The sequence below is a fragment of the Mustela nivalis genome (genome assembly GCF_964662115.1).
Source record: "Mustela nivalis genome assembly, chromosome: 4".
Classification (NCBI taxonomy): Eukaryota; Metazoa; Chordata; class Mammalia; order Carnivora; family Mustelidae; genus Mustela; species Mustela nivalis.
This window is the reverse complement of record NC_139023.1, coordinates 131,684,354-131,697,560: the sequence shown is the minus strand read 5'-3', so window position 1 is coordinate 131,697,560 and position 13,207 is coordinate 131,684,354. Positions and strand designations below refer to the sequence as shown.

Here is a 13,207-nt window from a genome sequence, read left to right as displayed (position 1 = left end):
AACAGTTTTTCCAACATTTTCTCTACAGAAGAAAGATGTACTGTGATCTCTTGGTACATGTAAAGTGTATGATACACATATATTTTGATGTGTCGGTCAGTTATCCACTAACAGATAACTGGTGGAGTAGAAAGAACAGCCAGAAGGGATGAGACAGAAAGCCTCAGGCTGGCCCTGGCTTGGGCATGAGGCTGCCATTGCTGGGAAAAGAAGGCCTTTCGGCTTCAAAAGAGGGGGTTCTACTCTTTGAGGTCTCTCTCTATCTTAAAATTATAAGGCTTTTTAAAAAATGTATCTATTCAAAAGTTTTCTCATGCTTCTTTTCTACTATGCTGGAAATCTTTTAAGAGTCAAGAACTAAGGCAATATATTTTTTTAGCTTATTTTGAAGTCAAATTTTAAAATAAAAAAAAATTTAATATCTTTAATTTAAACAGTTGAGTGTTTAAAATTTAAAAGTGTCTTCTGAATATTTATATTTTAAAAGCAAATTAACAGAAAATACAATATATATATATATATTTTTTTTTTTTTAAAGATTTTATTTATTTATTTGACAGAGAGAAATCACAAGTAGACGGAGAGAGGCAGGCAGAGAGAGAGAGAGAGAGGGAAGCAGGCCCCCTGCTGAGCAGAGAGCCTGATGCGGGACTCGATCCCAGGACCCTGAGATCATGACCTGAGCCGAAGGCAGCGGCTTAACCCACTGAGCCACCCAGGCGCCCCTACAATATATATTTTAAAGGAGCAGGAACTAGACGTATGCGCCATGTACCTGGTGTGCAATAGTTACTGACACTAGAAACAGAATTTATTTAGAATTTCCTGGTAGCAAAAATGATAGAGGAAATAATGGACTATATATTCATTTGTTAATTTATTTAAAAAAAACACATGTATTTTTCTAGAGAAATAAGTATTTCCTGGTAATAAATACTCCTAGACTGATATATATACACTAATGCTAATTGAAACATTTTCACAAGGACAATGATATGTACTAGAGAAATAAAATTTGGTAAGACAAATGTCATTCTGTGTAAGCAGTTTGTATTTCTATCAATCAGAACAATACACTAGCATTTAGATGTTGACCTGTGCTGTGCTTTCTTTTCTCTACAGTAAAGACTGTTCTTATATTCTGAATCAGTGTCTCTAATTTCATTTTTCAGAATGACAAATCCCCGGGGCGATCGGCAAGTCGATCAAGTAATATTTCAAAAGTAGGTAAACTATATTACTTAATTGTTTATTGATTTCCGTATCTTATGAGTTCAAGTAAATATTTTACAATGTTTAACCTATAATTGTTATCTGTGAGCAGTACACAAATATGACTTGTTAATAGTTTTAACTATTTTGAGCTTTTGCTGTGATATGAGGACACGATTTCACACAACAAAATAAGTCGTCATTTTTCCTTTTCAGTGATATATGCAAAAGATAATTTGTTACTTTTAGAATGTCATGCAAAGTATGTTTTTTTTTTCTCTTACTTCAAACATCATGGAGCTGTCACATTCCCAACTTGATACTGTATCAACACTCATGGTACAATTCCCATAAATTCAGTTTTTCTACAAGTTTGGACTCCTCTATGCTCATATTAACCAGGACCAGTTTTAGAAATAACTTAAGACATTAGTTTAGTCATATTTGTTTTATAGAGTCAATGGATGAAGAAAACAAACTACTCCCTCTACCATCTATAAATTTAAGCAAAACACCAGACATTATGGCATGGCAGAGATAACTCTAGATTTTTATAGTGCCTGAAAATCAAAAATCAAAAGCTATTCTCTAAAATGAGACACAATGCAATGTACAGACTGTGTTCAGGGAATGAGAAATCACTTAGAGCCATTTGTCAAATCAGAAAACTATGGACTTCCAAAAATGTAATTCAGACAAAGATGGATTTCCCATGACTAGAACTTGTTCTGTGGGACCACTCACTTGCCAGCACCCTCCACAGCCCTGAGCTTAATTTTATATATTTTGTAACTTTATATTATTTTCTTTCAAGAGAACCCCCCCAAATAGTTGGCAACAACAGACACTGTAGAACACAGACCCACTTCAAGGTTAGGGAAGTGTTTTGTTTTGTTTTGTTTTGAGAAACAAAGAACTTCATTATTTATGGATAAATAGAAATAGCCAGAGCATCAGCATCTTCTTTAGCTGGTTTCCTGAGGCTGGTTCTTGGGAGATGATGCCAAGATGGCCGGGGGACTCCTCCAAACACAGGGGATTGGTTATAGGAGTGCAACCCTACACTTAGGAAACTCTTCTATTTTCAGCAGATAGGAAGTATGCCTGTCCGTTGCTCTGTGAGACAACATTTCTGTGTTACAATGCAAAATGCCTTATAAAAGCATCCTTAAAAAGACAGTCCAGAACTAAAGCAGGCAATGAATCTGCTGACAAGACGTGCAGAAGAGAGATACAAGAAACCCACAGAGAATCACATCTCAGCACATGGGACTGAACATTTATAATTACATTCAAATCCAAGTGCTTTTGTGGATATTCGAGAGCCAATGTGGTCTAGGATTAATTCTAGAGAAGGAGGATCTGAGTGTCTGTTGCTGTGCTGTCCCTACTTATGTGACCATGAGACCATCACTTAACCTCCCTGAGATAGAATTGCCTCCGCTGTGACACGAGGTTGATGGTATCAGTCCCTTGGAAGCTTCCATAAGTAGGTGTAAATTAAAACAATTCCTTGAAAATGTCTGTCATCTTAGTCGTGACATGGAGAACCTTGCCTGCAACTGAAGAACATTGTCGTCTTTCTAGACTTGAATGTTAATGTCGACCTGGACACTTGTAAACATACCCACAATTCCTTTGTCATGCCAGATACTGTCTCGTGATCCAGAGGTACAGTGATATTGCATTTCCAAGCTGATGTTTGAGTTTGGCACAAGGCAGATTGTTAATAAATTTTAGCCTTTTAACTTCTTTGAGAAATAAAAAAGTCAAGAGTTTAGTTTCCATTCTGTGAGTTCTTCCAGGCTCTGATATGTATTAATTGCATCCCTGTGTGGGAGACAATTAATGACAGAAATGCATTATATTCAGAGGGAAATGAAAAGCTCTCTTTTTAAATGATCTAGTTGCACAATAGCAAAAAAGTCAACTATCAGACACCCATGGAGATAAAAAGATTGCTGTGTGCATGTTTATTTTTTAAGCCAATATGACTTTCCTTTTATTCATTCTCAGATTGACAGTCACAAATGCTAAACACGTTGAGTCCTCACTACTTTTTCATGAATTATTAAGTGACAAAATTTTCATTAGGACCATGTAACCTACCGAGTGTGAAATGGTAAAATCTAGCAATATTTAAATCCTTAACTTTTAAAGTGGTGGAGGAAAAAAAAAAAAAAAGCAGAACCAGGATGCTTTGTCTCTTTAAGTCCTCTGGACTTCATCCCATGTGGCCTTTCCTTTTCCTGATTTTGCTTTGTAACCTTTCACTGTAATAAGTCGTAGCCGTGATTATGACCATAAACTTAGTCCTATGAACTTCCTAGAAAAATCACTGAAACTGGGTGTGGCCATGGGAACCATTCCCTTCCACATTAGTGCAGACAGAAGGCTATGGGAGTTGAGAGAATGATCACTTCCCTTTGGTGAAGACAGGATGCATCCAGAGATGGTTTCTTAGAAGAATGTTATATAAACAGGGCCTCGAAGAATGGGTGTGACTTGATTTGTTTAAAAGGATATAAAGCACAAAAAGTGGAAGCTGGAAAACATGGATTATGAAGAGAAAGATACATAACTCATTTTAGGGGCCTTTGAGATGGAACTTTGAATAATAGGATATACTCTAGTCACAACATGCAAGTGTCAGCTGTCTTGATAACACACAGATGGATTTAGAACCCATCAAGATCCTCAAGGCTTTAGTAAATATGTATGAAACTGAACATCATGATTTTTGCTCTTCCGGATTGTATAAACATGATCCCGCAGTTGTGAATATGAAATATCCAAGGATGTGATAAATAACAAATATTGAATTGTTAATGAACATTAAAAATGTTCTCGTGGTCTTCATCTCTGAATCTTTTTATCCTGTGTTATTTAATTGCAATTATACCTTGCATGTTATATTGCCAGTTTTCTGGCCATTCCAGAATTTTTTCTTGGTTTATCTTTCTAGTTTGTTTTAGGACATATAAGACAGACCTGTGACTTTTTTTTTCTTATTCTAATAGGATTTGTGTGCACTAGATATGTTAAAGTTGAGTCAAAAGCTACAGAGAAGCTGTATAGGTTTAAAGCAATGTATGTGAGATTGTCAAAATATCTCCAGTGTGAACAAAGCAGCATTCATTTATCCACACTTACTTTTTTGGTTTGTTTTTTTGAAAAGCTGCTTTTGATATTAATGCTGGTTGCTGCTTTTTAACACACCCACAGCGCCCAAATAGGTTCCTCAAGATGTAAAATTAGCCAAATTTGGCCTTTCTTTTATTTCTTCTAGGGTGAGGAATCATTATATTCAACTAGCAACAGCATATTACATATTTCACAAGAAAAATCATTCAAAAGCAAACTGTCAAAAGGAAAGAAAGCCTTGTACTTTCAATTCAAATCAACATCTAGAATTTTCTTTTAAATAAAACACTTTGAGGCTTTTTGGTCTATGTGGGAAGCAGCTCACAAAATCTAATCTACTTATGAAGAGAAACTCAAATGCCACCACATTAACAAAATATTTCAGTTAGTTCCTATCACTTCCTGTTATATCCTCTAGACTTCATTTACTTGAGAAAGGTTCATTGAAATTGTTCTGTTGGTCTTTTCCTAGAAATATCATAGAGAATGTTAGGTAAAGATGGTTATGTAGCGTATAAAATAATATCTCTAAGGCTTCCTCCTCTCTTGTTCATGGGCCCTAGTTTATTCTACAGTAAGTGAAGATCCATGGCAGGGTCAATTCAATTTATTCAACAAATATTTTTTATGGATATATTGTGTACAAGTCATTATATAAGTCATGGCATCTTAAATAGATCTTTTCTGTTAATCAAATACACGCTTTGATTTTGCTTTTGTAAATCTTTATCTCTCCATATTTTGCCAGATTTGCCTTTCTAAAATTTCAATGTATTTTCCACCAAGGTTAAGGTGAAAGTGTTCCCTAAATGGAAAATGTATTGGGAATTCTTTCAGCTGAACCTGAGCCATACATACATTTGCCTCTCTGAACAGGTGTGTAATGTTCTGACTTATTTAGATATCCATTTTGGTTTGTTTATACAGGGGGCCTGTAAATCAGTCATGCCCTCAGACTACATACCTTTGGTGGGTAAGTTTGATAGATAAAATGGTATGTATACTTGGGAAACAACTGGAAATGAGGTAAACTAATTTGAGAACTGTCATAGAGCCTGAGTCAAGGTCTGTCCTGAGACCAAACCTAAGTAAATGAGTATAAATTTAGTTGAATTGGTAAAAAGAATGGTGGAAGATTAAGAAAACCTGAAACCTAATACCCTGAAGCTTTTCCTTTATATACATTGACTCCTTAGGTCATCTCATCTAATCTCGTGACTATATAGAATCAATATGCCAACAACTCTCAAATAGGTATTTCTTGCCCAGATGTCTGCTGTGAATTCCAGACCCAAATATCCTACTTAAACTTTCATGTCAGTGTGTAATAGGAATCTGTCTTAGGTCAGATTGCCAAGAAATAGATTCTAAAAAGAAATTTTATTTTTGCAATATTTTACTATGGAGAAACCCTAGAAACTTAGGAGCAGCTATCAGAGGAGTGGGAGAAGCAGGACAGGGAAGAAGAGGAAGTCAAGAAAAGTTCCCCTGATCCTGCAAGGAGACCTTGCAGTATAAAATGAACTGAAAGCTGTTCCCACCTGAGGCAAGAAAACAGGACTTTCATCTTTCCATACCAACCATTCACTAGCTCAAGGGCTCCTTGAGAGAGGGTACCTTCCAGGCATTTTGACTCCATCACATGCAGGTATAACTGTCTAAGAAGCCGAGGGCATTTCTCCAAAGAGAGAATCACAGTTTCAGGACTTCAGGCACAAAACTGCCCAGAAGCTGAAAGAGACCAGGCTGGGTTCTGGTGGAATACTGAGAGCATCTGCTGTGGCCCATCAGCTGCACTGCTCAGATCCATATAAACTCATTCCATCCTGTCACGGATACTTACAGATCATGATTAGTCATAATTTCTGAGGGAAAAAATGGAAAGCATGGATTAGTAGTACAGGCTCTTGCTTTGGAGTTGCCAAAGTCATAGCTAATCCACCATCTTCTCCTACCACTCATTCCAAATATCCCTCCTTCTTAATGATCTGTTCTCTCAGGCCAGGTGGCTTGCTGGGGAAGTGTCTCTGACCTCCAGTCTTGATTGCTGTGCTTCTAATGGGATGTGGTTGCTGTAATCAACCATTTGAAGTTAATCCAGGGCATGGATGAGTAAAAAAATGCAGCAGTGGATCCCCCAAGTTTTAAAATGTGCTTTGCTTCATCACACTACTGGTTATTTACCCTAAAGATACAAATGGAGTGACCTGAAGGGGCACGTGTACCCGAATGTTTATAGCAGCAATCTCTACAATAGCCAAACTATGGAAAGAACCTAGATGTCCATCAATAGATGAATGGATAAAGAAGATGTGGTATATATACACAATGAAATATTATGCAGCCATCAAAAGAAATGAAATCTTTCCATTTGCGACAACGTGGATAGAACTAGAGGGTATTATGCTTAGCAAAATAAGTCAATCAGAGAATGACAATTAACATATGATCTCCCTGATATGAGGAAGTTGAGAGGCAAAGTGGGGAGTTTGGGGGGTAGGGAAGTTAAAAATGAAACAAGATAGGATTGGGAGGGAGAGAAACCATAAGAGACTTAATCTCACAAAAGCAACTGAGGGTTGCAGAACGCGGGGGGGGGGGAGAGGGTGGTTCGGTTATGGACATTGGGGAAGGTATGTGCTATGGTGAGTGCTGCAAAATGTGTAAACCTGGTGATTCACAGACCTGTACCCCTGGAGCTAATAATACATTATATGTTAATAAAAAATTAAAAAATTTTAAAAATAATAATAAAATAGGTCTTGCTTCTTCATCATGTAGCAGCAACCCTCCCTCCTCATATCGGACAAGGGCCAATTGTTCAGTGAGTGGTTTCTCTGCTTACCAGAAAGTATAACTTGTGTTATCAAGTTCATGAGGGAGAGCTCCAGTCACATGGTCAGCTGATGGCCATGGAGGTCAGGCCTTTGGTCTTTCTAGAGCCAAGTAAAATTCCAGGAGCTACTTTCCATGAAGATAACTCTGCTGCAATGAGATGGCCTTGATCTAGAACACTAAGGTTTTCACGGCAATTTTCCATTCAGGGCTTGATGGAGAACCCGCACTATATTCTTATTTACCATGGTACCTGTAATATTATAGGATTTACTACTTCTATGACTCTGGCTTCGAGGTTACTTACACTAAAGACAAAACTGTTGCAGAAACTTCTCTCATTCTTGACCCATCTCAATGTTGGTAGCCTTCTGAGTCATCTGATAAAGGATTTAAGCATTATTTCAAAGTGCGGTCTTTGCCATCTCTAAAACCCAAGCACTCCTACCAAGCACTCTGGATCTTTCTTGCAAAATTTGTCCTTCACTCTGAAGGGGATGTATTGACATGCACAACACAGGGGAAACCCTACAATTTTCACTGACTAAGCCTTCTCCTGTATACTCGTAGGATTTTTCTCCTGTGCTCTAGAACACACATGTCCAAATAAGGCATTCAGTTATTGGCCTTAACTGCTCATTAGAGCTGATTAACATGATACCAGTATACAGTAAACTAATCTGATGTTTGACCACTGTCAGTTAATCTTGTGACAAAGCCCTGGGGCAGGGCCAGGAGTGTATACTGATGTCCCTATCAGGTGAACACAAGCTGCCTTTGATCCAGCCTTGATTCTTTTGTGATGAATATTAAAAAGAACACATCATTAGACAGGAGCTTCATACTACATGACAGACCTCCACACCACACTGTGCTGATCCACTCTAATAATGACAGTACGCCAGGCACAGTAGCTGCAATTAGAGCTCCTGCCTGGTTGCATTTGCCATTGTCTACTGTCATTTGCCTGACCTACAGGTTTCTATTTCAGGGAACAGCCTGAGAAATTAAAGGGTGACATGATAGAAACAATCACCCGTATATCCTTTCAAGCCTATTTTTCCCACAATAACCAAAATGATTCTTTGCGATTATAAATCAGATAGTGTCTTGCTCCTGTTTAAACCCTCCAGTGGTTTCCTGTATCACTCAGAGCAAAAACATAAATCCTTACATTGGCCAAGGAGCCCTAACGGAGCCCTGACTATCTCTCTAATTGTATTTCTTATCGCTCTCTCACCGGAGTCACTGAGCTCCAGACACACTGACCTGAAGCTGTTCCTCAAACACAAGGTTTTGCTGTGGGGCATTCACCCACCACGCTCCTACTGCTCAAAGTGCTCATTCCTTGGAGAGCTGCATGATCAGCTGCCTGCATTGTTTTATATATCTACTTAGACGCCATCTTGTCAGTGAGGACATATCTCCTTTCCTGCTGTATTTTTAAGGATTTTATTGTAATCTTTAATTTTTATATTTTCCTATTTGTCTAATTTAAGCCCAAAGAGAATAAGAACTTTGTTTCTTTATTCAATGCTTCTTCCTCAGCACCTAGAAAAGTGACTAGTAAGTAGAATACACTCAGTAAATACATGTCAAATGAATGAATAGAGACTGTTTGTTGTTGTTGTTGTTGTTGTTAGCTTTAGAACGTATGCTCATGGAATGTGTGGATGGATTTATAGCAGAGATCCTTGGACAGGCTAGTGCGTAAACATGCTACCAGTACACACAAAATAGATAGAACATCTGAGTGTTTATGGTAGATACAATGGAGCCCATGCAAGTGCTCAATACTAGCCACCCTCCCCCAGCTTCTTGAATGTTTTCATAGCATTCACCAGCTGTCTTGCTCTTCAGAGATTTTTTTCTAAGTCAAGTGGTGGCCTTTGACCCTATATATATATAACACATGAGAAATTTTTCCTATTTTTTTTTTAATTTAAATTCATGTAGCCAACATATGGTACACCATCTGTTTTCAGTGTCATTTCAATGATTCCTTAGTTGTGTTTAACACCCTGTGCTCATCATGTCATGTGTCCTCCTCACATGAGCATTGTTTAAAACCACACTTTAATAAGGTGCACCTATTGCAGAAGAGGCACTGAATAATCATGTAGAAAGGATCTCTTCCAAGTGGATTTCAGCCAGTCTGTGTCCTGAGTCTCTCCGCCGCCACGCCCCCGACCCCGCCTTCTCCCATTCCTGAGCCAAGACCCACTAATAGAGGAGCCATGTTGTCAGAGAAGGAGGCTGTGCGTGAACAACTATACCATGGTCTCTTCCTTACCCAGGGTGAATAAGCACTCTACCACTGAATGAATACTTAACTTGTCAGAAGCAGAGACTGATGTACAATCCCCCGAATTAGTAGCATTTATGGAGAAGACCATTCAGCCACTTGATAGCAGCTCGATTGCATCAGTTGCCTTCCAGTTTGGGCTTGTCTCATATGTAGGACTGGGATGAGGGTGAAGTAAGTGAAGCATGAGGCACAGACACAAAATTTAAAGGAGTACCAAAAAACTCTGCAATCAAGATAAACTTGAATGCAATACTTTAGGAATCAAATATCCTACAAAAACTCCATGATAAATAAAATAACAACACTTTAAATAAAAACAGGATCAGTGCTATGTTAGGTCATGTGCAGCCAGAGGCAAAAGAAATAATCCACAATACTGGTTTTGCATTTATTGAAACTTTTCATATTTGTTCATCATAGGTCTTTTGCACTAATTTTTTTTAAGTTTGCTTTCAATGTTTTTTCTCTTGCTTACTGAATTTCTTGGTGCTCTCTTACTTTATAAGCCCAAGGCAAGTGCCTCACTCCTTCACTCTCTTCTCGGCTCTCTACCTATCTACACTGAACTTATTTGCAATTATATAAAATTTAAAAATAATTTCTAGAGTTGCACTGGCCACATTCAAGTGATCAATAGTTACAAATGGTTAGTGCTTGCCATATTGTACAATATAGAATGTTCCCATCCTCACAGAGCATTTGATCATACACTGCTGCTGTAGAAAAGTTGCTAAAGTCCTCTCTGAAAAGAAATAAGTGAATGTTACTTGGATGTTTTCAAAACACCTAGAAAAGTAATCCCGGTCTGGACCAGATGCAATACTACCTAAAATGTCAATTTGCAAGTTCTTAAATGCAGATTCCTGGCAAGTCAGCTTTGTTTGACTTAAGGAAATATTTTCATAACAAGAAATATTGAAGATTAGGAACCGTTGATCATGAATGAGCCCCAGGAATTAATGATACAGCTTTAATTGTTGTGACTATGATACTGTAGTAATGTGGGAACTTGTTTTTCCAGACCAGATCATAAAACAAAGGTGTGCCAGTATTTGGTTCCCATAATAATTCTGAATGGAAATAAATAAAGTGTGGTTTTTGTGGTGCCAGGGTGAGAATCATCTCCCACTACTGATCAACTGTGAGCAGAACAAAAAGCAACCTTGCAGTGGTAGTTTCTTTTCCAATGAAAAACTTTTGTCTTAAATGAAGATGATTGCATTTAATTTAATTCTAATTTTTACAGATACTCATATATTTCGGTGTAATGAATCTCTGATGATTAGAGATATATTAGAGATTAGAAATAAAAGCATACGTTTAAAGTCTAACTAAGCATGAAATGTGGAATGTTGGGGGCTGGAGATAGAATGCTGTCTATTGATACTCTAAGCAGTCATAACTTCTTCTCTCTGGATTTCCTCAACTAAATATTTAATACAAGAAAAATTTATCTGAAGCCAAATTGGTGTTTCTTTGAGTATCTTTAACGTCAATAAACTATACAAAATTTCTTTAAATTTACATTATCTAACATGGTAGTTTGATGGTTGCACCCTTGAATTTTTCACCTATGATTTTATTTTAGGAAATAATTTAACTGTATAGGTTTCCCCATTCCTAACAAAAGCTACATTTAGTGCCAGCAACTCTAAAGTTTGATCAGTGAATAAATTGGAGATATTATAGTTCAAATACTACAAGTAAATAAGAGAAAATTGTTTAAATCATTGAAAACCAAAGAAGTCAAGAGTTTTTGATCATCTTTAACCTATTTACACAAAAGGTGGTGTGTTTTCCATAGGATTACACCAACATGTCTCACTGCTTCTCTCCTTTTCTATTATCTCTTGTATTAGTAGATAGTAGTTGTCTTTTTAATTTTTTTTTAATGGCCTTGGCTCTTTTTCTCTTTTGTTCGGTTGCAGTTAAATCCTAGGGTTTCTTTTGGCGTCTCCCAGCACCATTTTACTTGGTTACTTGTTACCATTTGTTTCCTTTCAGTGTCCTTCATCATCCCCTATTTTTGAGCTCTTTCCATGTATCCGACAGTGAATTGAATGTTGGCAGCTGTGCTGTTAATGTAATTAATGTGCATAGTCAATTTGGATTGACTAGGCCAAATAAATCTACTTTGAGACTTAAACTATCCAATTTGGCTGTCTTTGTTGATCAGATTAGCTGGGTAATTGTCAAACCTCTATCCTACTAATTACTGCAGAGATACGTAATGTTTTCCCTCATTTGATTCACATTTCATTGAAATTTACAATCAAAATTTTATGAAGGAATAGTGACAAATAAATAGCACCAGTTTAAGATGAAATTCAATAACCACTTGCATCATTTTATCTCATCTTTGTATTGAAGTAAGGAAAGGGAAAAGTTATAAGAAAACATTTTTCTCGCTGCCACTAAAAAAAAGATGAATGACAGGAGCTTTATATCCATAAACTCATAAACATCATACTTCCCCTCACAACAGACTGACACTCTCAGACATAGTAACTTTTTTATTTTTACCTTTAAAAATGAAAGTAGAGGGGCACCTGGGTGGCTCAGTGGGTTAAAGCCTCTGCCTTTGGCTCAGGTCATGATCCCAGGGTCCTGGGATCGAGCCCTACATCCAACTCTCTGCTCAGCGGGGAGCCTGCTTCCCTTCCTCTCTCTCTGCCTGCTTCTCTGCCTCCTTGTGATCTCTCTCTCTCTCTCTCTGTCAAATAAATAAATAAAATCTTTTAAAAAAATAAATAAAAAAATAAAAATGAAAGTAAACAATTAATTACTCTTTGGCTCACCATAGGCTTTCAGTCCGCCAGAAGGAAAACTACAATAAACTAGTATTTTATTTATGTACACAGCAAACGTATCTTTGATTCTTTTTTTGAGATAGGTGAAAAAAGCACGGGTTCTTACCTCTTATAACATACACTGAACCTGAGAAGCTATTAGGTAACCCAATGATTACTGTCCCATGTAAAGTGCTGTTTGATTCCTCAGCTTGACATTTCTACTATGTCAAGATGATTTTGTTTGAAGTAAGAAAAACAGAATACTAAGATTACTTTTTGTGCCTTCCCATCCTAAAAACTAGACAAAATATATACACCAGAAAGCTAACAAATTTGCAGATCTCTAGTCCGTGTGCTGCAGAATAAATTTTACATGGTTGGGAAAGACTTCTAATGGAAGAATTTGGTTTTGTGAAAACATCTGTTCTGAGAAGAGAAGTAGATGGCTGAAAGTAGTAAAAATAGTCATTATTGAATGGTTCTGTAAATAATTCATTTGAAGAAAAAATACTCATAGTTTTTTTACAGTGAATTTTAATGACAGATTTATTCTGTACATGACCATACACTATATAAAAGAGCATTTGTATTATGTCACCTGAATCTTTGACTTGCTTTTGTCTCCTAAGTAGACAAATACAATGACAATACAGCTCAAATTTATTGAAAATCTGTGTGTTAAGCACTGAGGTCAACATTTAACCCAAGAGATGTAGTATTTAGAAAGTCAGAAATAGTTTAGTGAGTATATATATTCAGGGCACTTGAAGGAAATTTTAAGAAAAATATTAACAGAAATGTGGCCCATCCATCCATCTCTCCACTTGCTTTATTCCCTACATGTTCATTCACCCATATGTGAATCCAAATGAGGCATAGAATAACATGTACTCTATACACAAGTCTTTCTGTCCAA

The 13,207-nt window shown here is 37.0% G+C and overlaps 1 protein-coding gene across 2 annotated transcripts in view; it reads left to right on the top strand.

The window, feature by feature from the left end:
• The window catches only part of MARCHF1 (membrane associated ring-CH-type finger 1), a 315,570-nt gene that overhangs the window by 160,970 nt on the left and 141,393 nt on the right, over positions 1–13,207 (top strand). For both annotated transcript variants that reach the window (XM_082728232.1, XM_082728233.1), the window contains exon 3: positions 1,173–1,223. In XM_082728232.1, coding sequence (XP_082584358.1) covers positions 1,173–1,223 — 51 coding nt within the window. The remainder of the gene's footprint in view (positions 1–1,172; positions 1,224–13,207) is intronic.